The 26,063-nt window shown below is 38.0% G+C and overlaps 2 protein-coding genes across 2 annotated transcripts; both read right to left on the bottom strand.

Annotated features, from left to right (window-relative positions):
- Positions 1-145: 145 nt before the first annotated feature.
- LOC306896785 (immunoglobulin-like and fibronectin type III domain-containing protein 1) lies at positions 146-9,824 on the bottom strand (the record flags this gene model as incomplete). Its single annotated transcript, XM_079461056.1, has 22 exons — positions 146-153; positions 248-574; positions 1,850-2,146; positions 2,397-2,589; positions 2,852-2,937; positions 3,037-3,348; positions 3,443-3,571; positions 3,711-3,890; positions 3,971-4,267; positions 4,360-4,653; positions 4,761-4,872; positions 5,486-5,610; positions 5,713-6,648; positions 7,051-7,323; positions 7,410-7,578; positions 7,659-7,772; positions 7,871-8,057; positions 8,178-8,223; positions 8,440-8,539; positions 8,671-8,810; positions 9,058-9,180; positions 9,797-9,824. The coding sequence occupies 22 exons, from the start codon at positions 9,822-9,824 to the stop codon at positions 146-148; spliced, it is 4,476 nt and encodes a 1,491-aa protein (XP_079317182.1).
- Positions 9,825-13,179: 3,355 nt separating this feature from the next.
- igfn1.4 (immunoglobulin like and fibronectin type III domain containing 1, tandem duplicate 4) lies at positions 13,180-20,248 on the bottom strand (the record flags this gene model as incomplete). The annotated part of the gene is made up of 20 exons (XM_079461055.1): positions 13,180-13,523; positions 13,596-13,889; positions 13,988-14,180; positions 14,265-14,344; positions 14,454-14,582; positions 14,799-14,978; positions 15,056-15,355; positions 15,447-15,740; positions 15,820-15,961; positions 16,038-16,162; positions 16,265-16,600; positions 16,683-16,955; positions 17,030-17,198; positions 17,370-17,483; positions 17,661-17,850; positions 17,967-18,018; positions 18,332-18,431; positions 18,537-18,676; positions 19,121-19,243; positions 20,215-20,248. 20 exons carry the CDS (start codon positions 20,246-20,248, stop codon positions 13,180-13,182), a joined length of 3,612 nt encoding a protein of 1,203 aa, XP_079317181.1.
- Between the last annotated feature and the right edge of the window lie 5,815 nt (positions 20,249-26,063).

Below are 26,063 nucleotides of genomic sequence, written 5' to 3'. Positions count from 1 at the left end.
GTGAACACATCTGAGATAAAGAAATGTTTTAATACAGTGAAATAAATGATAAATGTTTATTTATTTTTGGGATCACCTTAGTTTAAACATGACCAATTTGACCTTCAAAAAACATGATTACATGAACTGTTTTGCCGTCCTTTATTCACTCTGCTTGAAGAAAAAAAGATGGATGTTAGATGCTTCAATGTTTGCAATCATATATTTTCTCAATTACAAACAGACAGATTTGAATCAGAAGACATACCTATAACTGTAAGCTGGGTGGAGCACTCAACCCGACCCAGAGGGCTGTCGGCCACAACCTTGTACTCTCCCATGTCTTTGGGTCCAACCCTCAGAATAAGCATTGAACACACACCACACACATTTGTGATGTAGTAGTTGGGGTTCGTGTTGAGGCTGACGTTGTTTCGGTACCAGGTAACATGTGGATTCGGGTTGCCCCCCACGGCACAGCTCATGTAGCACTCGCAACCCGGTGGAGCCACGTGAAGCTTCAAAGGGACAATAAATTTGGGGGGTGTCTGGAAGTCGAGGGTCTTTGATACTGGCAGGTCACATGTAAACTTTTCTGAAAGAAAACCCAGATATTTGTCTATTTTTCCGTACAAGGTGAAAGGGACCTAGTCTATATGCTTAGAGAGCTGGAAGAAATGCAGCATCTCCAAAACCGTTATGTCTAAAAATCTGGGTTACAAGTAAAAGGTAAGACACTTTCAAGATGAACGCAAGTAGCGTATAACCCCATTTTATAGCTGTCAACCTTAGAAGGTGCAACATTTACAGAACAAGATAAGCACAGATAAAGTTTAACAGTTGTTTCACAGCTGGTAGCCCAAATCTCACGGGTATAAACCTGAATAGAAGTGTGACCCATAAAGAGAGATTCACAGATATCCAATTGTCTCTGTGCCCATGAGCAAGGCTCTTATCTCAGGTCTCTCTAGAGATCTCTCTCTACTATTAGTCTTCTATAAATTGCTTTGGGAAAGATGTCCATTAAATGACAAGCAGTTTGTGATAACCATTACAGAGATGTTAGTTTTTAAAGATGGGATTAAACAATCTCATATTAATCCTGAGTACCTATGCAGTATTGCATATGTCGTATCTTCGAAGACTATTTAGTTTGATCACATTTAAAAAAGAGAGAGCCGTGCAGTTATTTCCGGAAAAACACGAGCTGCTGGAGGGAGGCAGGAAGGTTGGAACTAGTGCACGAGCACACAATAACATTACATCATCGCATTAATCTCTTCGTGTTTGTTACATTATGCACGTAACGTTACGCGCCGATTGCCACACAGAGATATGACTTAGTTTGACTTCCGGCATCTTCTAGCACTGGGACCGCACCATCCATCAGTCTCAAACGATCTCCAAATCCAGCGTTATATCCACCGTTTATACAACATCCGTCACTGAAATGCCGTGAACAAACAAACTACTGACTTCTCTCACTATCGCAAGTGTAACGAGCTGCAGGCCCACAGCCAGCCAATCTTGATGGTAGGCGGGTCTTACTATCGCTCGTCTGTTGCGCGTGGGCAGGCTCTTTCTTTTGCCTTGCTGAGCTTTTCCAAGAGTTGCCCGATAAAGGAATAGGATCCCTGTTACGAAACAGGGATCCAGACTTATTCAAAACTTTCCGAAACAAGTTGGAGTGCTGGGGGAGTGTATCAAGCACATAAATACTACATCATACGTCCAACTCTTTGAGCATGTTAAGCATGAGAAGCCAGCACGTTTAACATTGTAAATAAGTCAAAATGCATGAAACAGCGTTAAATCCCCCCTTTAATATTTTATGATTAAAATAAACCTGTCAAGAAATGGATGCACAAACCCCTCTTTTTTGTTGTTCCCCAAACTGGAGACACAGATGGCTCTGAAATGCTTATATCGTTCTTCGCAAACACTCTGAAGTTGTATTCTCTTCCAGGCAAGATGTTCACGACTGTGAATTTGTTGTTGAACAAACGGTCAACCACCGTCCGCCACGTCTGCTTGATGGAGTCCCTCTTCATCACCATGTAATGCAGATGGTCATCCCGTGTCTCATCAGGAGATGGAGCCCACGTGACTGTTACGGTGCCTTGAACATTTTGCTCCAGTTCTACCGGACCTGGAGGTCTCGGATCATCTAAAAAAACAAAACCATTAATGTTTTAGTCCTGTATGGTTACAAACACTTCTGAGAAAGATTCATGTTTATACTTTAAATTTATACATTTATAACTCACTGAATAGTCTTAAACGTTTTGCACCATTAAGATTTGCTACTAAAATAGTAACATAACCAAATATGTATTATTCTTTACATGTTGGATAACGTGTCATTATACATTTTTCTCAAGATTTTTATGGTGATGGAGGGTGTTGAAATACATTACCAGTGACTCTAATTTCAATAGTAAAAGTGTCCTGGCCCACCACGTTCTTGACAGTGACCATATAAATGCCAGTGTCTGACAGCTCTGATGTGTGAATAAAAAGTTGGGAACTTTTTTCCAAATTAGTAATTGTCACATGTTTGGCTACAGGAAACCCATCCTTTAACCATGTGATGTCAGGAAAAGGAGAGGCCTATGGATAAAAGATTAAAAGATAGCAAATATTTCAAATTCTACCAATAATGTGTAGGCTACTGTAGCTCTGCCCGCATGTCTCCCATTTTGAGACTAATGTATAGCCGCAAATAGAAATAGGTGCTAATGAGATATATAAGGACTCACATTATCAAGTATAAAGTTTTGACTAATAATTTTCTACTAGATACTGTACACGAGTACAGAAGTGCATAATTAAAGTAATTTTAGATACTCCTTACGTTTATATGATACTGTACCTTGAAACTGACGCTGACACGCGCAATGTACCCGGCCTTAACAACGATGTAGTTTTTCATTTTACTGTCAGTGAACTTTGGTTTAACTGCACAAAGGAAAAACACAAATACCAGTTAAGCTTATTTTTGCGTAAAAGAAATAAAAGAAGCAAAGATATTTGTCAATACATTTTATAGGTGTTCACCTGGTGGTGGCATGGCTGTGATGTAATTGTCAAGAGCCTGTGGAAGCCCCTCCCCTCCTTCATTGGTCGCAGTTACTCTTACCCAATAAGTGGCCATTGATTTTAGACCCACGACAGTGAAGGACGTCTGAATCACTGCGTTTGTATTGCAGCGACTCCACTCTAGTTGTTCTGTTGACCTGATCTCCAAAAAATATCCTTTTGCTTCATCCTGCACACTTTTAACTTCGGTTGGTTTAGTCCAGGATAGAGACAGCAGAGTAGTGTAGCTTGATGCAGTTAGTTTGAGGTCTTTGACTTTGCCAGGAGGCGCTGAGAAGATAAATCACAAATGAAATCTTTTTGCGTCTCAGATATAGAAACAATAATTTCCTTTGGGTATGGACATTTGCTCAACATGTCTTACTTTTGGGGTCTCTTGCGAATACACATTCAGAGGGGACACTTGGTTCTCCAGGGCCACATGTGTTCATGGCACTCACTCTGAATTCATACTCCGCTCCCTCTATGATGTCTTTTACCGAAAACGTTTTGTCTGAAGACGAAACAAAATGTTACATTTGTACTTTGAATGGATCAGAGAAGATTTGACATACATGGTATCCAAGCTACTCGACTAACACACATACACAAACTAATACAATGTAGAATAATATTTCAATGATTTTTAAGACCTCTGATTGGTTCAACTTTTGGGTTCACTTGACTCCAAAAGTTGCTTCCCTTTTTGCGTTTTTCCACATTGTAGCCGATAATGCTACCTCCTCGGGTGTTAGATGGAGGGAGCCAAGTCAAGTTAATGCAGTCTTTATAGGCGCTGATTATTTTCGGAGGAGCGGGAATACCTGGCAATGCTGGAAACAAACACATTACCTTTGATGAAGACAATTGGTCATTCACTTTATTTCACATCGAAACAGCAGAAAAAACTCACCCAAACTGCCAGCTGCGATATCTTCAGTTGTCAGGACATTGCTCAGGCCTTCTGAGTTTTTTGCCCGTATCCTGTAGCAGTACTTTCGACCACGATCTATGTCAGTGTCTCTGTAGGAAGATTGTCCTGGTATGTCTCCGATTTTAGTCCAGGTGTTTCTTCCCAGCTGCTGCCGCTCCAGGTTATATTCAGTCACTTGACAGCCGCCATCGTCTTTTGGGGGCTTCCATTTGAATTCAATGGCAGTCAATGAGCTTTCTATAATTTCCAAAGGCCCTTGTGGTGCCATTGGTTTGTCTGGTGAAAAATATACGCAAATATAATGGGAATGCAAATGTATAATTCCTAAAAAAAAACTAAAATGTTTTGATTTTCCATTCAACACATACCAAGCACAATAAGTTTTGACGTTGCCTCCACACTGTCAAATTCGTTCCTGATTTTGATTTTTATGGCTCCCATGTCCCTGCGTTGGCAATTGGAGAGATGCAGGCGGCTGTGAGTCGAGGACTTCTCGATTTTGACACCGTGACCCTCTTGCAGCTCTTCGTCCTCTTGAAACCACTGAATCTTAATCGGATCTTTCCCTGAGAACTGGACCTTGAAAGATACATTCTCTCCTGCTTTTACAATAACAGGCTCAGAGAATTTATCCAAAGCTTTAGTGTCAATTCTAGGAGGATCTGGGAATTAAACGGATGAATGTTATGGTGAGTTTTGTGCTTACAAATGCTGTAAAAGAATTGATTAACATCCGTACGTTCAATGGCTAATGTTGCCTCCAATTTACGTCCTTCTGCCTCAAACTTGTATGTTCCTGAATCTTTATCCTGGCAGATGCGGATGATGAGTTTGTGATGAGCGCCATCTTTGACAACTGTAATTCCGTCCTTAGATTCTAACTATAAAAATGCATTTAATCTGTTGTTAAAGCCATAATATGTACATTTGGACCGCTGGATAGCACACTTTCTAAACAACAACAAAAAGCAAAACTAAATGACGTTATGTAGGAGAGTGGAATTATGGGACATGTCGTTTACACCATGCAGAGGCGTATGGAGATCGCCCATCATGTTCATGGACGAGGTAATTCATAACTTTATTTTATGTCATCATAATGAATTAGCTTGCAAGAAAGATGTAATGTAATGCTACTTGTGCTGTATATGGGGGTTATACAGATGCTGTATAACCACTACCGCATTTGCGTGTTGCTGTAGTTTCTACAACCGGAAACTGAGGGTTTTGCGAGCAGCGAATATATACTGATATGCGATAAATACAAGGAAGAAAAGGGACAGGCCATTATTTCAAATAGCAATTTCTCTGGATTTGCACATTCTTGGGAACATTTGGGATGATGTAAGTACACAGCTACATGAAATATATCACACTGTGCAAGTGATTTTGGGATATTTCACAACAAAATTCTTCCATATTTTGGCTTTAAGTATACGTTACAGACCATCAAGATGTTTATTGTATATGTAAAAGTGTTTTGTATATTTTAACCTTTTTGCCATCTTTGTACCACATTCCAGCACTATTTTCACTGCTCAGTTTGCAGGACAGCTCTGCTGATTCTCCCACATTGGCTGTGGTGTTAGACAAGCCACTTAGAAAGTGAACGCCAGGGTCTGGATAAGTAAATAGGAAACATGACAACATCTAAGCACTTACAGAAAATGTGATTTAATGTTCAATGTGCCATATTACCAAGCTCAGATGTTCATACCTACCTGTGATGATGTCGGGAACGAGCTCACCAGCTCTTGGACGTCTCTTACGTTTTTTATCAGACTCTCCATCCGATACGTTTACATCTGACCCGTTTCCTTTATCCTCCTTTCCGATTCTGTCAGCTAAGTTTTCTTCCGCCATGGCTGCCTTCCTCGCTGCCTCCTCCTGTTCTTCCTGGGCTCTTCTCGCTGCTTTATCACTTTTGGCCTGGGCTCTTCTCCTGGTCTCCTCATCTCTCTCTTCTTGGGCTCTTCTCGCTGCTTCATCACTTTCGGCCTGGGCTCTTCTCCTGGTCTCCTCATCTCTCTCATCTTTGGCTCTTCTCGCTGCTTCATCTCTTTCGGCCTGGGCTCTTCTCCTGGTCTCCTCATCTCTCTCTTCTTGGGCTCTTCTCGCTGCTTCATCTCTTTCGGCCTGGGCTCTTCTCCTGGTCTCCTCATCTCTCTCTTCTTGGGCTCTTCTCGCTGCTTCATCTCTTTCAGCCTGGGCTCTTCTCCTGGTCTCCTCATCTCTCTCATCTTTGGTTCTTCTTGCTGCTTCATCTCTCTCCGACTGGGCCCTTCTTTCAGCTTCATCTTGCTCTGCCTGAGCTCTTCTAGCCACTTCATCTTTCTCTGCCTGGTCTGTTCTCCTGACTGCTTCATCTCTTTCAGCCTGAGCTCTCCTTTCAGCTTCATCTTGCTCTGCCTGAGCTCTTCTCGCCACTTTATCTTTCTCTGCCTGGGCTGTTCTCCAGGCCGCGTCATCACTTTCAACCTGGGCTCTTCGTTCAGCTTCATCTTGCTCGGCCTGAGCTCTCCTCCTGGCTGCTTCTTTTTCAGCCTGAGCTCTCCTTTCTGCCTCGTCGTTTTCCCTCTGCAGTCTGACTTGCTCCTCGGCTAGACGCCTGGCTTGTTCGTCCACATCATCACCTTTCCCACCGGCATTAGGATCTTCTGTAAACAGGATGAGATTTACAGATACTGTACTGTACCACATACAATATACCTGTAGGTCCATGAAAAACAAGGACCATGGTTGTGTAAAATTTACACAAATTTAGCGAAACACACAATTTATTCCCCAGCTGAAAAAATACTGTAGTATACTTTAATATTTACCATAGTAAATTGTAGTATGTTGTAGTATATTACTATACTTTGTTAATGTATGCTGCAGGAGTCTGTGTTTAATATAGTACGTTTCAAAAAAGGTTATCTAGGAATTTTACCACAGTTTACTATAGTAAATCCTAAAGTATACTACAGTATTTTTATGTGAGCTGTATTATGACTGTTATGTAAAATACAAGACACATGAATTCACATGAGATTAAAAAAACAAATAAGCAAACGTACCGCTCACAACCAAGTTCCCGTGGCTCGACTGGAGTCCAACAATAGCCGAGTAGACACCCTTATCCTCTGGTTTGCAGTTCTTCACGGATAACTTATGGACTTGTTTATTTTCAGAGACTGTGATGTCATATTTATCTCCATGCTCAACGGAGGCGTCATTGGCGCACCAGGTGATTTTTGGTACAGGTCCAGATAGAGCACACTTAAACATTGCGTCCTGACCCTGAACCACTGTCGTGTCCTTCAACAGGCTGTCAAATTCCACATCAGGTACTGGAAATGTAAGAATGAAGAATTTTCTAGCAAACAAATCTAAAACACTATGCAGAGATAAAAACATTTGGGTTATCACTTCTCACAATTTAGGGCGGTGGAGAACATGTTGGCATCTTCAACATCCACTTGAAATAACCCAGCATCTTCTGGACCAAGGTCTTTAATGCTGAACAAATATGTTTCACCAAATCTTTGCATATTATGTTTTTTGGAGTCATCAGTTCCATCTCCATAGTCAAGCATTTCTCCATCCTGGTTTTGTATAAAGTAAAGTACAACACTCTTATAAAACATTACGCATGTTATGATAATATTTAAGGGAGGATACACACTTTGAAAAGATAGATTTTACTGCTGGGATCCTTCAACTTCATGTCGAGTTCAAATTCTGCCGTTCCACCTGTTTTGACCTCGATCTGATTCATGCTGTGGATTTTCTCAACATACTGTAGAGAAAAAAAGAGGAGAAGAGATTTATCATTTGTATTTAAAATTACTTCATGTGAATGGGTTTGCAAATGACAAACACTGAAAGCAACAAAACCTTCGACTGCTCGGCTTCTCTCTCCATCTTCATTTGATTAAGTTTCTTCAGCATCCACCGGAAGTCGGTAACTCCATATTGAAGACAAATGTGCTCATAATCGATCTTGTTGGCACTCAATAACACCTCCCAGAGCCTCGGATCCATTTCTCCCTCCTTGCACGGCTTTTGTTTTTTCTTCACAACTCTAAATGAATGGATTTTAAAGTGCTTGTTTGGTTGTCGAGAAAAACATTTTCTCACTCAATAAATTCATTAAACGTAGAATATGAGAAAAAAAGGTGCACAGAAAGCAGTGCTAAGTTACGTTTTCTTCAGCATTTTTCTAAATTCCTCTGGGTCATTTTTGGGGGCTGAAAAATAAATGTAACAATCAATATATGTTGTGATATTCAAATCATTTAGCATTTTAAACCGTTAACATACACACCTGGTGCTCTCTTCTTGAATCCAACTAAAATGAAACAGATTTGTTTATGGTATGTGATGTGATTTTTATCAGTTAAGAAGAACAACAACACATTGTTATGTTTAAATGAACTGTCAGTTTGTGAAATGTAATTTCCTACCCTCAATGACATTCAATGTAGCAGTACAAACAGCTTTGCCAAATGGATTTATGGCGAGGCATTTGTAGGTGTCTGCTTGCTCTGAAGACACATTCGGTATCTTTGAAATAAAAATTGCATTCAGAGTTTGAATGGGGAAAAACACACAAATGAATGAAAATGAATTAATGTAACAATCTCAACCATTTGTTATGTAGCAACACAGTGCAAGAAGATGAAAGTTCACTACACCTCCAGAATATATATGTGATTCTTTTCATCAAATCTTGTTATATATTTGTCTGAATCGGACAACTGTTCCTTGTTACGTCCCCATGTGACCTCCGGTGCTGGATCTCCATTGACAACAGCTTTGAATATGGCCAATTTACCTATGAACCGAATGAAACACAAACAAAAGTGCAATTTTTGCGCAAAAAGTGTCCAGTGTATGAAATGTAGTGGTCATCTAGTGGCAAGGTTGCGCATTCTATATTATATTGCATTTCTGTCAATAGATCCTCCAAAAAAATGACACAGGACATTTAAAAATACGTTTTGGTTCACAAATTTTATGATTACATTAGCTTCATAATTTAAAAACATAATTGGTGAATATTGTAAGAAAGAGGTATTTACCTTCCTGGATAGTTAAGGCTATAGGTTTTCCAGTGAAATCCGGAGTGGTTTTTCCTGGAGGCAGTTCTTTTACATACTGTGTTATCATAACACCAGGCATTTTAGATCTCTTCCTGATGGCCACTAAAATATAAAAAAGCATTTTAAAAAACTTTTTAGAGAATAAAGGAATAGTTCACCAAAAATGCAAAGTATCTCTTCCCTCTTGTCATTTCAAACCTGTATGACTTTATTCTGCAGAACACAAAATATATTTTTAATAAAGTTACAGTGGCAGTACCCGTTCAAAGAAATTATACAGGTTTGAAATGACAAGAGGATGAGTAAATGATGACAGAATTTTTGGGTGAACTATATCCTTTTAAAGATGAATAATATTTAGTTTAACTCAATGACTGGCATGGCTGTACAAGCCTCAGGCTTAAAGTTCCGGTTAGTCACCACAAGAGGGCGAGGTTTTTATCAGAGTTTATCACAAATACAGCCACAGGACTATTGGAAAAAAAAGAATACAACAACAATGACTATGGCCCTTGGCTGATGGACCAAACCAAAAAACATACATGATCTAAACATATGAATCATTTTTACATTTATCAAAGAAGCACAAATTGGAGTGAATTAAACGTGTAACTCGGATAAATAATAAACATTTCATCGTTTTAATTGTCTATGTTTTGTAGGTCATCCTTTTAGTTTTATTGATGTCAAATGTGTAAGTAAATCGATTTTAACATACCCCCTGTTCCTTCTGCTGGTTTCTGCATCTTCAGAGCACAAGGTTAGGCTTTAATTCAGGATTAGAGGGAAATGTTGAATGAGTCTGAAAATGTAAAATAATCAGAACCTATGTCACTATAAGATAAAAAACACGAGAGACAATATTTTCTTATATCTGAAGTACACCATATAGAACAGCTGCATGCATCTGTTTAATGTCTGATCACTGAAAACTGTGCCTGTGTCACTGACCTTCAGAAAACGAAGCAATAAAGATATATTAGGAGCTTGATAATATATATATATATTTTGCAGTTAAAGTAACATAAGACTATCATAAATTTTTATTACAGCATGTTAAAGTTCACAGGAGCCTTATGACTTTGTGAGCCACAGGAGGGATTGACTTTCCCCTTCTGCTTTTGATAGGTCACATACCTCATAAACCCATCAGAGCAAATACACTTGTGCTCACGATGACTTTTGGGCAGTGAAATTTTGCCACAAAGAGAATCATTTTTGAAGATCACATAAAAGCATACTAAAAGAAGTGCAACAATGTATGAATTATGAAGGTCTATTCATCAATTCAGAATAAAATCACACAACCATCGAAATCGCGTCTTTTTTTGAAAGATTTCGTATATGTGTACTGGAAAACAAAGACAGTTATTTTTCTATAGCTAAACTATCTGGTTATATTATTATAGACGTGACATTCTTCAAATAATCTGACATTCACAAATATGTACTTGATGCACACGAAGCTCTAGAAAGAAAGAAGAAAACAACCAACAATGATGTTGTTCGTTGTGACATCTAAAGACCATTTAGTCTCAAAATCACTGCTTTGCATAAATTAGTATTTGTATTTGTATATTTATTAAAAATAAACAATTTATAATACAGGCAAGACAAGGTTAGAGAAGATGGAGAAGGATGAAGCCTCTCACCTTAAAGTCAAGCTGCTTCTCTCAAACCGAACGTCTTTGACTCCCCAAATTCAATGCAGCCGCTCCATTTTGTTCAGCAATAAAACAGTACTGGGCCAATTTTGAAACCCCTCAAGCGGTCGACTCTTATTAGCTGTCATATTAAATCGTTATTTGGCCCTGAGTGTGACTTGAGGTCACGCTTTTTCTGGAAATGGTTAGAGTGACATTCAAGTTGCATTCAAGTCAATTCACCACTGCTAGAGACAAGATGGGACCTCACCTTTGCCAGAAAAAGGATCACATTTTCGCCGTAACAGCACTTAAACCCACACATGTGTACATTAATTGATGTTTGAGGTCAGCATAAGCATTTCTTTATATCAGTACACTGTATGTAACATGTGTTGTCTGCTTGTGGGAATATATTGTGTTAATGGATGTGCTATTTACATTTAAATGACGCATGCTGGTAACACAATCATATTCTGACTTTGGAGAACTTAAAGAAGTGGTTCCCAGCCTCTTTTCCTTCTGCCCCGTGTGAATGTCTGCCGATGGGGCCGGAACATTTTGAATAAATTTTTTAACTATGGATATAACTATTTTTGAACGTATAGGCCTATAACTCCAAGACGTTGTTCCTTAACACCTGAATTGATCATTTACAATAAAATGCATCAGGTCATTAGGCTAAGAAAGATAAATTATCCTGTTCATAAGTTTTATTACACCCAGTCTTTCACATCGACACAATCGGCTCAAATGTGTATGTTGTTATTATTCTTGTTAAACATCTATTATGTGAAATAGCTTGTTGTTGCAACTTAAAATCTTAATTTTTTATATTCACACACTTTTTAATTAATATTAACATTTTGTAGACTCTACCTGTTATTTCTTTTAATGCCATAAATGCCTGAATAAATGCGAAAGAAAGTGTATTTGGACAGAATGACGTTGTTCTCAAGTGACGTCTGCTGTGAAGTGATTGGTCAGCGGGGTAAAACCAAAATCGTGCGGCACTCGACCTCGAGAACATCCTGATATTTGCACGCGGGATACAACATCTTGTTTATGAGTTCATGACAGGGATGATATTCATTTCAGGTGATGGATTATTCACATGTTGTCAGCAGTAGCTATGTCTTAATCTGCTTCTGCTGTGACGGTGTAGGCTAACAGGAATAATCGCACATTCGTTGAAAAACAAATGGTTTTTAAATTGCCAAAAATCAAGGTTATGCTGATAAAACCGTTGGCTTTCCAAATGGGGTGGGCGGGGACCAATTATGGGTAGCAATAATGTAATATAATATTTTTTATAATATTTTATAATTACTTATTAGTGTATTCTGTAAAAATACCTTGTGTTTTGTCATTCATTTTACAGCAAGTTTGCTTGACATGGAGTTGCTTATGGTAAGAATCATGGTGAGACTGGAACCCGTGTCACACTATCACTGATATCATATATATCAACATGTTTAACAAATCTGAATTAAATATAAATTTACAGAGAAAGACAATTAGAAATACGTTGATATTTCTGTGTGTTTATGATATTAAATATATCTGTGAATCTTGGTACTTAAGTCAACCAAGGACGTCCAGTAGAGCTTACTACTTTTATTTGCGACAAATAAACAGATTAACATTGTATACAGTAGCATGTGCTTTTTTACATCTAAGAAAGACAAAGTCTGCTTGTCAGAAAATGTTTATTTGCGCTCACACATATGCATTCATACATTTTGCGTGTATCATTGGCAATGTACGAATGCAGATGTTTGCGTGCACTCCCTCGGCTACATATATTTATGCATGAAATCAAACATCCAAGGAACATCCAGCAGGCATCAGATTAATCTGAAATAAAGAAAAAAGTGTATCAATAAAAATCATCTCTTTAAATAAAGATGTAGAAGAAGTGTTGCACATAAGGCAACATATGGATTCATTTTATTCTTAGATTTGATCTGAGAATCTGATGGGAATAGGTCAATGTAGAAGAAGCCTGAGAATGAACACACTATGGGATGTATTCAAACATATTGCCAGTTTATATACATAATGCCATATTATCACTTTTTATGAGTGCTAAGCTCGCTGACGAAAGACACGTTGGTGCAAAAATAAGATAAGATGTGAATGACAGAATAACCTGTTATGAACTGCAGTGCCTCTTTTCTATCTGAAGATTTTATCAAGTGCTTATTTACATAAATACATCAGATGGGTTTGACATAGCAGCGTGGTGATTTCATCTTAATCAATCAAGGGGCTGCATCAAAATGATTGACTGTCGAGATTTGGCGAGCTTGTTGACAAGCCCTGGCACGGGCTATAGACCAAACTGGCCGTTTGTATAATGTTACCACATTCAAAACAATTAGCAACGTGACTCACTCATGAAAGACAAATCATCACGTAAATAAATCAGGTCACTGTGGTAAACAATTTCAAATGGTCATTGCAATTTTGATACTGTACCCTTCACTTTTAATACGGTAGAACATTCTGCCCTTCCAAGGGAGTTGACTGCAACCACTTTGTACTCGCCACTGTCTTCGTTCCCAACTCTAAGGATGTACATGGAGCAGACTCCAAAAACATTTGTAATGTAGTAGTTGTGGTTTGAATTGATGCATATCCCGTTATGATACCATCCAACATGTGGCATGGGACAGCCGCGAACAGCACAGGTCATGTAACACTGATATCCTTTCGGTGGAGCATGGAGTTTCAGTGGAACCAGAATAGATGGTGGCCTTTCCAAAGAGACCATGACCGACACGTTTGAGGGTACGGAAACTAGATGAAACATGAATTTAAGTAAAATTTTGTAGCACAATAGGGTAAACTGGTCATGGCCCTGCAACCTACCTCTGTTGCTGTTGAAGCCCCACGTTGGTGAAACCGAAGGGTCAGAAAGTCCTAGATCATTTTTTGCATAGACTCTGAAGTGATATTCTCGACCTGGTTGAATGTTGGTGGTGTAGGTTGTAGAGAAAAGGTGGTCGGATATTGTGCGCCAAATGCGGCTGTTGGAGTTGTGTTCTGTGACCAGGTAATGCAGTCGGTCGTCATTCTCCTGGTCTGGAGATGGAGCCCATGTGATGATGACTTTGCCATGAACCACCTGCTCCAGTTCCACTGGGCCTGGAGGTTTGGGTTCATCTGTGGACACAATGAGAATAAATAGTTATTAAATCTGGGGAAATATAGGTGCAATTGTTATTTGTTCTTAGGTCATATAGGACATATCTAGACTATACCTGCTACTCTGACCTCTATGTCAAAGCTGGTCTGCCCACTTGAGTTTTTAGCCACAATGGTGTAGACACCGGAGTCTGAGTATTTTGATGTGGGTACGACAAGCGTGGATGTGCCGTCAGTATTAATGATCTGGTTCCAGGGAGATACAGGTTCACCATTCTTTAGCCATCGAATCTCTGGCAGTGGGGAGGCCTGTATGTCGAATATCAATATTTTAAAGATTAAGCATCTATGACAATTCAGTTTCAGTTTTATTTTGAAAGTGTGAACCCTTACCTCATAATTAATTTTGATTCTGATAGAATTTCCTGACCTCACAACCATGAAGTCTTCAGGATCTTTAAAGTAGGGCTTCACTGAAATGTGATCAGCCACAAGCAAGTTAAAACATATTAGAAATTGTGAAATGACCTGAGTCAAAATCGCTTTCAGACAATCTTACTTGTTTATCTGGCTTTAACTTACTGTTGGGGTTTTTAGCACAGACCATGACGGATGGAGCACTTGGTTCTCCAGCCCCAGACAAATTAATAGCTAAAACTCTGAACTCATACTCTGACCCTTCAGACACATCCTTCACTGCATACTTTAGACCTGTGGGTAGAAGAGATCACTTTTTGTATAAATTTAGGGTCAGTTGCCCTAGTTGGTTTTAAGATTCCCAAGCCAGCAGTTTCCTAACAAAGTTGGAATTCAAAATTGGCTCTTGAAACTTGATTATAATGTCACCCACTTTTTAATAGCTGATAATAAATAACTTTTTGCTATAAATAGTTTTAAACTAGCTCCGCTTTTATTTAAGTACTGTACCTTGAATAGGTTCATTGAGCGGGTTCAAGGTCACCCATAGGTTGGTATCTTTTTTGCGTTTCTCCAGCTGATAGCCCAAAATCTTAGTTCCTCCATTGTTCTCTGGTGGAGTCCATGTGAGGTTAATGCAGGTTTTGAAAGCACTGTTCACCTTTGGAGGGGCCGGTGGGCCAGGAAATACTGCCAACAGATTGTTCAAATATAAGAGGACTCTGACACGCCTCAAAATAAAAGAAAACAGGCATTCAGCCTCTTACATAAAGCGCCAGCCATGATTTTGCCGGTCTCCATCGCCTCACTGATGCCCTCGAGATTCTCGGCGTAAATGCGGTAGGTGTACCTCTTGCCAAGGGACACACTTCTGTCTCTAAAGGTAAGATGGTTAGATAAAATATCACCAACCTTTGTCCATGTATTCTGCCCGACCTGTTGCCGCTCGATTATGTAGTTTGTCACTTCTGAGCCACCGTCATCTTTTGGAGGGTTCCATTTCAATTCAAGGACTGAGGATGTACTTTCATTTGTTTCTAGCGGGCCTTGCGGTGGACCTGGTTTATCTGTGAGGGGCAGAAATACAAGCTGCTTTAACTACTATAGTATGTGGAATATCAGCAGTTTGGTGAAGATTCAAATGCAAATATTGTTCACCTAGTACGATAAGACTTGATACGGCTTCAATGGAACCAAAGGGGTTTTTTAGCTGTATTTTGATTTCTCCAGTGTCCGATCGTAGACAGTCTTTGATTTGAAGACGACTGTGGTTGGATTCCTTTAACACTTTTACCGAACAGTCATCATGAAGCTCAGAGCCCTTGTTAAACCATTTGATCTCCAGAGAGGCTTGTGGTGGAAATGACATTTTAAAAGATGCATTCTGACCTGCTTTTACCATCACAGGATTGGAGAACTTTTGCAAGGCATCAGGATCGAATTCTGGAAGATCTGTAAAATACAGGTGCACTTGTTAGCAAAAATTATTTTTTAAATATACTTTCGTGTTAAAAATGAATACAGCACTTACCTCCAACTCTCACCATGGCCTGCGTCCTGCGTCCATTCACCTCAAACTCATACAGACCTGCATCTGCGTCATTGCAATTTTTGATTATGAGCTTATGCGTGCAGCCATCTTTACAAATCATCACTCCATCTGTTGAAGTCAGCTGATCAATTTTGAACATGAATGTTATTCTGGTCATCACATCCAGTCATATGTAAAGCTAACACATGCGAACATACTTTCTGTCCATTTTTATACCACACTCCATTAACTTTGTCAGTATTTAGTGTGCACACAAGCTCTGCAGACTTTCCACGGAGGGCATTTATGTCTGATAACCCGTTTGCAAAGCCAACTTCACCATCTGAAAGGAAAATGTACCAATGGGTTACCACCATTTGTGTTAAATGCTAATGGACGTAATGTTTTTAAAATTACAAAATATACAACAGGTACAATGTCATACCTGAACCATCTCCAGCAGTTCCACTAGATCCATCCATATCTGATTCCACATCTCCCAACCCGTCCACTCCTAAATCTCCTCTCCCCATTCCGTGCTGCCCACTTACATCACCTCCCAGTCCACTATTCCCACTCAGATCTCCTCCGCTACCATCTCCAAAACCAAGTCCTCCACTTCCATCCCCTCCATCACACCTCCCATCACCACTTTTGGCTTTTCTGGCCGCTTCGTCTTTTTCTCTCTGCAGCCTAGCCTGCTCATCTGCCAGACGTCTTGCAAGATCATCGACTTCGTCACTTGCACCACCTTGACCTTTCCCCCTGGCATTAGGATCCTCTATAGCAATACAACATTTGACCAATTAACATGCACAGTCTTAAAGAAGAATACAGTGGTGTATAACAAATACATGCACTACCATCAACAGCAAGGGTGGCCCTGGACGATTTAATCCCAGCGATAGCTGTGTACACGCCCTTGTCTTCCAGTTTACAGTCCTTCACTGTTAATATGTGCGTGAGCTTGTCCTCTGAGACTGTGATGTTGTACTTGTCTTCATGTTTAATAGAGACGTCATTGGCGCACCAGGTGATTTGTGGAACAGGTCCGGATAGAATGCATTCAAACATTGCATCGTGTCCTTCAACCACTTTAGCATCCTTTAGCATGCCGTTAAACTCCACATCCGGAACTGCGGGAGTAAATAGTAAAGGAGATTTTTACAGAAATTATGTGTTTGAATTTATAATGCAAATGTTTTCTTACTTGTAAAGTTTGTTGAGAAAACGTTCACATCCTCAACGTCAACTTGGTACAATCCATCATCATTCAGACTAACATTGTTGATGCTAAACAAGTACTTATCACCAGTTTTCTTCATATTATGTTTTGAAGAATCATCTGATCCATCTCCAAAGTCAAGCACATCACCGTTCTAGAAAACATTCAAGAGTTGAGCATTAAATGTAACCAAAACAAAATACAACTTAAATTGTAAATTGCATAGTAACAAATTATTGCTTATATTTATAGACAAAAAATAATTAATGTGTTTCTTTGTTGAAAGAAGGGAATCTTTATTTCTTTGACCAGTAGTTGAGCTTACTTTGTAGACATGTATTTTACTGTTTGGGTCGTTGAGCTTCATATCAAACTCAAATTCAGCCCTGCCACTTGTATTTATTTCAATCGGTTTCATGTTGTCAACTTTCTCGACCACCTGTAGGACACAAATAAAAAAGATGTACATTTCCAACCCTGACTCTTAAAAACTTCAAAGTATTTAACGTTTTTCTGAAAACATTGAGCGAACCTTTATTGATAAACCTGATATGAATAGACTAGTTTTTATAATGGTTTTTCAGTCATTTTAGAAGAATAAACTCTTGAGCATCACCTTGGCTTGTTCATCCTCTCTCTCCTTTTTCTTCATGTTAAGTTGTTTCAGCATCCAGCGATAATCTGTGACTCCAAACTCCCGACATATGCGTTCATAATCCGTTTTTCTGGCACTCAGCATCACTTCCCAGAATTTGGGATCAATCTCTCCCTCTTTCTTTGGTTTTTCTTTTCTCTTTTTGACAATTCTAGACAAAAAACAGCTCAGTTTGTCTCTTATCATTTTACATGAACCACGCGAGCACTGTTGTTATTATCACAACACTTATCTTTATGAGAGCATTTGGGAAGATAAAGCAATTACTTTGTTTTCTTAAGCATTTTCCTGAAGTCCTCAGGATCATTTGCTTGAGCATCTTAAGAAACAACAAAGAATATCATTAAATTCCTTGAAATGATATTAAAATAAACTACAAAATAAAGTGCACCAAATCGCAAACAGTACAATCTTGTCCAGGACAAACCTGCTTGTGGTTTTTTTAATCCAACTAAAAGAAAAAGCAAGAATTACAACCAGAATACTGCAAAGAAAACACATTTTCTTTCCACAGACTAAATTCATAGATCTGTACTTTTTTTCTCTATAGAAAATGTAATAAGGTAATATTAAATATCAATATTTGATATCGTCTGAACCTATGCTTTGTCACATATATATGTATGGCCTACCTGACATGACACCTAGTGTTGCCGTGCACACTGCTGTCCCGTACGGATTTGTGGCGAAACATTTGTACGTGTCGGCTTGTTCTACCTTGACATTTGTTATCTGTTGTGGTGTGCAAAATGAAATTAAAAGTTATTCACTGTGATGAGATCCATCAGTATATTATATAAACATTTTGATTTAAAATGGTGTCACTTTGTATGTTACCTCTAGAATATGTTGTTTAGACCTTTGGTCATATCCTGTTTTATATAATTCGGGATCAGACGTGTCGCCCTTGTTGCGAGCCCACGTTACAGTCGGTGCTGGATCTCCACTCACTACTGCTTTGAAAATGGCCACCTTGCCTGCGGTAAAAAAAGATAAACATGTATTGCAGTATATTTAAGTGTTATTTGTTGGTCTAATATCATCTGTAACAACATCTGATGCTTCCTGGTGATTTTTAAATGGAGACTGCTTACATATAACAAAGCTGTCCCTACAAAAATAAGTATGATACAAGTTTATTTTATTAAGTATACTTAAGCAAAGTATACTCTTTGTGTACTTGTATAATGTAATTATACTACAATATTTCAATAATACTTGGTGATAAAGTGGTTTTATTTACAAGAGTACTTTTAAGTATACTATAAGTATAACAGTGAACTTTGAGTATAGCTAGTTTACAAGTATGTTTGCTGAGAAGTACATAAAAAGTGACCGAAAGTGTAATTTCTTAATTTTTAGCCTAAAAAGTATACTAATAATAACACACTTGAATAAGCTTCTTTTTTGTACAAAAATACCTTCTTGAACTGTAAGTGCAATGGGTTTCCTAGTGAAGTCAGGTGTGGTTTTTCCACGAGGCAATTCCTTTACATACTGGGTGATCATAACACCCGGCATCCTTGACCTCTTCTTGATCTCCACTTGAAAGATATACACAATAGTCATTTAATTATATGTATTGTTATTATTAAACAATTTATTATTGTGGTTTTAAATATACCACTCAAATGGACACACACTTATATGCCTGTCCCTGATGAAAAAAACAAGACAAATTCTAGTGGTTTCCATGACAAATTACTATGATGAACATCACCCGTGTACCATTAAAATGTAAAAAAGTAGAATTAGTTTAAAAAAGTGTAAAAGTTGCGTGTCTAGGATTTAATGTTCGTTCCAATCCACAGAGGCCATTGCGGTTTCCATTTAAACCAGCAGTATAATTCCCATTATAAACATTAATACCATAAGAATTGTGGATGTTTCTGTTGTTTTTTTCCAGCAGGGGTGTTATTCCCAATAGAGCTGGAATGGCAGATGTTGTTTTCAAAAGAGGTTTATTAAATTTGACCACACGATGGCGTTGCCCCCTTTTAGGTTTGAACCAAATCAAATAAAAGGGATACAGGACCCTAAAGTAAATCTAGGCTAATAACCATTCAAACACCTCATGCGCTGCCTGGTGGAACTGTAAGAGGACATTATTATATTACAGTGTTTAAATCTACTCCAAAAATTCAACTGCTAATGTAATGGCTTCAAGGCTTGATAAGCGGTTTATGTGTATCCTGGCAATGTAGACATTCAATACAGGTGTGTCCACTTGTATTTTAATGTATTTGACTGGAACTGGATTTAAATGTACACTTTAGAAGTTCTGCTAGGTTGTTTCAATCCAATGTGAGCCGACCCATCCGTCGGGTTTAAATGAACCTATACTGGGTTGTTTAAACCCATGGTTGGAACAGATATGGACATTTTCTAGTTTAATTCAAACATATGGTTGGGTTTGTTTATATAGTTTATCCAACCAATGGCTGATACAAAACCTTTTGTGTGTAAATGACTGCACTGCATGATAGTCTTTGCAAACTACCCAAACACTGCTTACCCTTATCCGTGGGAATCTCTGCTGGTTGAGACATGTCCAAAATGTTAATTCAACGTTGTTCCAATAGTCAACAATATTAGGCTGTCTAAAAAATAAAATAAAAATACAAAATGTGAATACATTTTATTTCAAACGTTTTATATTTAGAAAGGGCTGTTTAACGATTAATTGCGATTAATCGCATCCCAAAAAGTTTGTGTTTACACGATACATGCATATTATTTTTCTGTTTATAAACACATACGCATACATGTATGTACATACATAAATGTAAAAATCTATAAATATGTATAAGTCATTTAAATTATATAGGCCTACATGCAAATGTTTCCTAAATATATACATGTGCAGTATGTGTTTATGAATGCAAAATAAATAGTACACGGACCTATTATATATAAACGCAGGCTTTTATTCTGTATGTGAGTAATCGCGATTAATCGTTTAACAGCCCTAAATTAAAAAACAAATATAAACATATTTGACTTGATAAAGACTTCTGTTTGAAGGAACAATGAATAAGGAACAATCGCAACGAAATCAAGTAATAAAATCCAATCATTATTTTGGCTGGAAAAATAGGTTATTCCTTATTTTTAGGACATGCATGGACGATAAACAGCATTATAGGATTCTTGTGAATGTAAAGCTAAGCCATAAAATTGACATTCTTGCACATGACGGATGCTTTCATCCAAAGTGACCTGATTTTTCCATCAGTAAAGTTTTAATATAATCCCTGTGGATCAAACCCATGACCTTTGCGTTTCTAGTACAATGCTCTACCAATCGAGCAGGAACGTGTTAAGTTTGATGGATCTCAGGTATTAAAAGAATGTGTTACATTTACACAACTTACCATTACTTAGTCTAATCGATAAAACAATATATGTGTCCTCCATCACTCAGCGCAATAAATTTGGTTTAAATTAGGTTGAGATCTCGAATCTCACCGAGCAGTTACAAAACATGGGCCTCGCCTGAAGTGTAATTAAAGGTATTCCTGAACTCATCCGTCTTGCTCGTAATGGCTTCTCTTAACCGAAGATACACGATTCTGTGACCTTCGAAAAGTCAGCCAATAAAGATATATTAAGAATTTGATGTGATGCATATCGCATGCGGAGTAATGCGAAACTGGCAGTTAAACACTTAATGACGTTCTTGGATTCGCAGGCTCCTCAGCAATGCTTTTACAAGGCCAAAGGGGAAAGAAACTGTTATCCAACGTTTGACAGATCGCAGACGAACAAAACAACATTATGTTATCACCATGGCAACTCGTCCATTCAGATAGCTCGCAAGCTCGAATACTGGTAATAATCTGTCAGCCTACATCAATACCAGAAAGATGTGACACGTTCGTCTTGTGCTTAGTAAATGCGTTTCGCCAAAAAACATTTGAAATAACCTTCACCGGCCCTCCAGTAAAAGCCCGCTATGATGTGTCTTCTCATCCTCGTTTAAGATTGCTCATTTTTCCTGGACATTTGTCACTTGCTCTTGAGGGTTTTGGAGTCAATCCGTACAAAAGTCTTTCCAAAAGTCGTCTGTATCTCTTAATCTGTCTATCTGTCTGTCTGTCTTTCACTCTTGTACAAGAAACACATAGCGGAACTAAGCCACATGCATTGAAAACCAACCAATATCCAATACAGCTTTTGTTATAGGACAGTTCATGTTAAGAGATTACAAATTATTTCGTTGTTTTTCAGTAAAACTATATAGACATCTTTAAAACATGATATCTAAATTGTTTAAAGAAAAATGCAATATAAATTAGGTTGGTTTTCTTACCTTATTGGCAAGAAGGTTTGTCTTTGAAATAAATCTCACAAAATGTTCTTAGATTTATGCCTAAAACAAGAAAAAACAAATTGCCTGTGGGGTAAAAACAATAACCTTCATTTATAAACTCTGACAAAACGTTTTGCTTCCCAAGTAAATCGATGTTGTTTCAAAGATGAAATCAAGACAAAAATATTGGTTTTGCATTTGGATTATTTATGAAAAGGCACAAACTTGTTGGCGCCATAGCCATAAACACAATGAATAAGTAACAAATCATAAAATGAAAGTTTTAATAGAGGTTATGCCATTCACAACACATAACTAAAGCCATCAGGTGGTGTGGTGTAGTGATAAGATGGTGTGAATACGAATGACAAGTGATCTCTGAATTTTCCTTTTATAGAATGAAAATGAAGAAACTCACCTTTAAATGTGACCGCTGGCTCTGCGTCAATCTGGCGTGTTCTATGAAGAACATTGGTGGAGCGAATGCAGTTGAATCAATCAGCTGTCACATTATAGCTTTTATTTGGACAGCTCAGGGGAGGGCGTCCAGCCCCCATATTCGCGGTCATATATCATGAACATATTTTTTTGTTGTGTATGATGTTGTATCCATTATAAAAAAGAGTGATGTTGAATTTGGACCGTTTACCAAATCACTTTTAACGATCCGTTGATCTGGTCAGTTGGTGCTGGTCTTGCTGACCGTGCTCACCATAACATGTGAATTAATTGTAAATTGAATGTAATGTTAATTATTATTGGATCCACATTAATGTCACATGGGGTTCCTGAATGTAGTAACATTTGCGATAGATGGGCCTTTCCATTTAGAGTAGGATGACCACTCTTTTGTAACATGACCGGACATATCCATGTTTATTGGACGATTCAATTCTATTTAAAATGCTTCTTAAAACAGTGCCATTAGTTGCCGGCTTATCAACTGTTTCCTTGATAAGATTGATGAGATTGATGAGATTTTCCTCCCTACACCTTGTGATATATCCAAATATAAAGCCTTTACGGATATATTTACAGTGTTCAGGGGCTAATGGCTATATGAAACGATCCTGGCCTTGTAAAAAATATATATTCGTGTGGCTTAAGGGTAGGTTTCGTTTTACATTGACATGGGTTTACCAGACTTGACGTGCCCAGACAGCTCGTCTAAGACTCTGGAGCCGGCCAGATGTGCTTGGGTGTAGCCTGGAGACGCTCTCCGGACTCCAGGAACACAAAAAACACAAACCTCACCCTGTGACACGAAATATCTCCTTGTACCACAGAGCAAGCTGCCAAGTGAGAAGGCTACATAGCTGGCATCACTCATTGCGCAAATCCACTTTACTATTCCAAGGCCTGTGCCTGTGAAGAACGATATCTATAAAGTTGTATACGATATCCTAAATGTACGTTTCAAGCGAAATTCTAGCTACTCTAATTACAAAGGCTTTTATATAAGATACTATAACAGATACAGGCTGGTGATCTACACTCAGATTATCTTTCATTCTTGTCAAGAAGTCACCACGATGGAAATTGCAAGAACAACTGTTTATTTTTTCCATCAAGACTTTAAATCTAGACATACATTTCTATAGCTATTTTACATAACACGAAGATTAACTGATATGTCAACTAGTGATAGAGCGATATATCATCCAGAAGGATTCATTTTTGGACAAATTAACAGTACTGGTAGATAACCAGGCTGGCTCACCATGCAATTGACAGAACAATTATGTGGCAACAGTTTTGGCAGGATTTTTGAAATGGTTTTCAGTAATTTTAGATATCCGTCCAAGCATTGAAAAATCTAAATGGTGTGCACTCACAATATTAGCCATTGCAGGTGGAACGTTCACGTACTAATGTAACTCAAATATGAATTATTCCTGCTTGTTTAGTGCAATGTTAATGTTTTTGAAGAGTACGTTTACGCGATAAAAAAATGAAGTTTTTGACAAAGTTTAACGTACACACGACAGCGTTATCAAAACGATCTGCATTTACATGGAATCCGAAAACGAAAATAAACGATGTATTATTCATGCCAGGGAGGGGATGGCGCTGTTGCGCTTTAGACAAACCCTACGTGCTTGTACATCCGCATACACTGTTTTAATCTAAAAGCGATTTAAATACACGTTGTCGGTGTGTATGTGTGTTTATAGTAGTGTAAATATAAATATTATGTCTCCATTGGTTATACTGGTGCAGTAGATCTACTTTTGTGCTGGAGAAATGATAACTGTCACGCGGCACAAACACGCAGCATGGACACCGACAGTAATGTTTGGGGAATACTCACGCATGCCTACAGACGGAACACGTCATATGCATCATAGTTTTTGGAAAACGCCGTCTTCAGCGTGTAAACGGAAAGGATGATGCCGTTGTTTTAAAAAATTTGCACTTTGAGACCCGTTTTCAAAAATGTTTGTTTTCAGTCCACCAAAACGCCATTTTCGTGTAAATGAACAGCCAAAACGCTTACGTTTTAAGTTGCAAAGGGTCTTGTGTAAACGGCCTTTAAGTGGTAATGTATGGATTCATATTTTAGAGTGCTATATGATATTGGTGCAGAATTATTCCTAATATTATCAAATGTGTAGTATTTACACAATATAAAAAAATCACGGCTATTATTATCATGATTATTGTTAATACCGGTATAATGCAATTATAGAGAAATTACATATTTTTGGTATGGTCTCAAACTTTTGAACTACCGCTGTAATAGGAACTATGGCACAATGTGTATCAACATATAGGAGACATTTTTCAGATTAAGGTTCAAATCTGATATTCTGGGCCAATTTAACCTCCCTTTTAACATTTTTCTCTTTATGTCTACTGTCCTGTACATTAAAGGCAAAGAGGTGATGAATAAAATCAAAATAAAACATTGATGTCTAGTTACCAATTACAGCTGCGATTATCTTGTATGTGAAATGTTCCATTTTCCATGAGAATGACACGAGGAGGTATCAAAGAAAATCAAAACGGGCCTTTAATCATGGCTAAGATTGTGTTGCATTAATTCCATTAGTGGACAGCATCATCTCAAGACACTTAGACGCCTTTGATATCAATGTGTTCTTGAAATAGATGAAATGTCTGGATGCTGCATTTGCAGGGTGTAGAAATTACAATAAGACCACAACAGCGTAAATGTAGTTGAAAATTTAGCGGAAACTTTTAAAACAGCGGAGGTTTTTGGTTCATGAGACATTTAAGTTGGCAGTTTGGTTGGTGAGGGAGCTCTTACAGAAAATAAAAGCAGATAGAAAGAAAACAGAAGATGTTTTGAGGGTTGTTTGAGACCTAAAACCCAAAATATGAGGTAATACCATTTTAAAAGAATAGTATCTATTATATTATATTTTACTATATCTACAGTATATTTATATTATATATACTCAAAAACACACACAAAAATGTAACTTAACCTACACTGGGTTGTTTCAACACAAAATCCTGTGATGTTTTAACCCACTGTTGGGTTAAATACTGTATAAAACATTTGCTTGGTTAATTTACCCCAATGCTTTTCGCTTTTGGACCGACGCTGGGTTTAAAATAACCACAATTTTGTAGATATTTTATTTGAATTAAAAGCAATAAGTACTACATATAAAGAACATTTATCTATAGTAACTTTATCTAAATGTAGATGTTGCTGGATAGGTTCTCTTGTAGACATTCAGATGAAGCTTTATAACATTTACATCTAGTCATTTAGCAGACGCTTTTATCCAAAGCGACTTATAACTCATGTTCAAACTTCAACAACTATATGCAGTTTTTGACAGCACTGACCACCTTTGGAGGGGCTGGTTGGCCAGGGAATACTTTCAACACAGACTGAAGTTTAAACGACAAATCTAACCCTCACTGGCATTAAAAAGTACTATTTGTTTGATAGTCAATAATTGCCAAATTTTCTACAAAAACTCTTTGCGTTTCGTAGACATTATAAGGACATAACAAAAAGAAGTAAATAATGACAGATATTGACGTTTTGGGTGAACAATTTCTGTGTAGCTTCT

The sequence above is a fragment of the Barbatula barbatula genome (genome assembly GCF_947034865.1).
Source record: "Barbatula barbatula genome assembly, chromosome: 7".
NCBI lineage: Eukaryota > Metazoa > Chordata > Actinopteri > Cypriniformes > Nemacheilidae > Barbatula > Barbatula barbatula.
The sequence above is the reverse complement of the archived record's forward strand: the minus strand, read 5'-3'. Positions and strand labels throughout refer to the sequence as shown.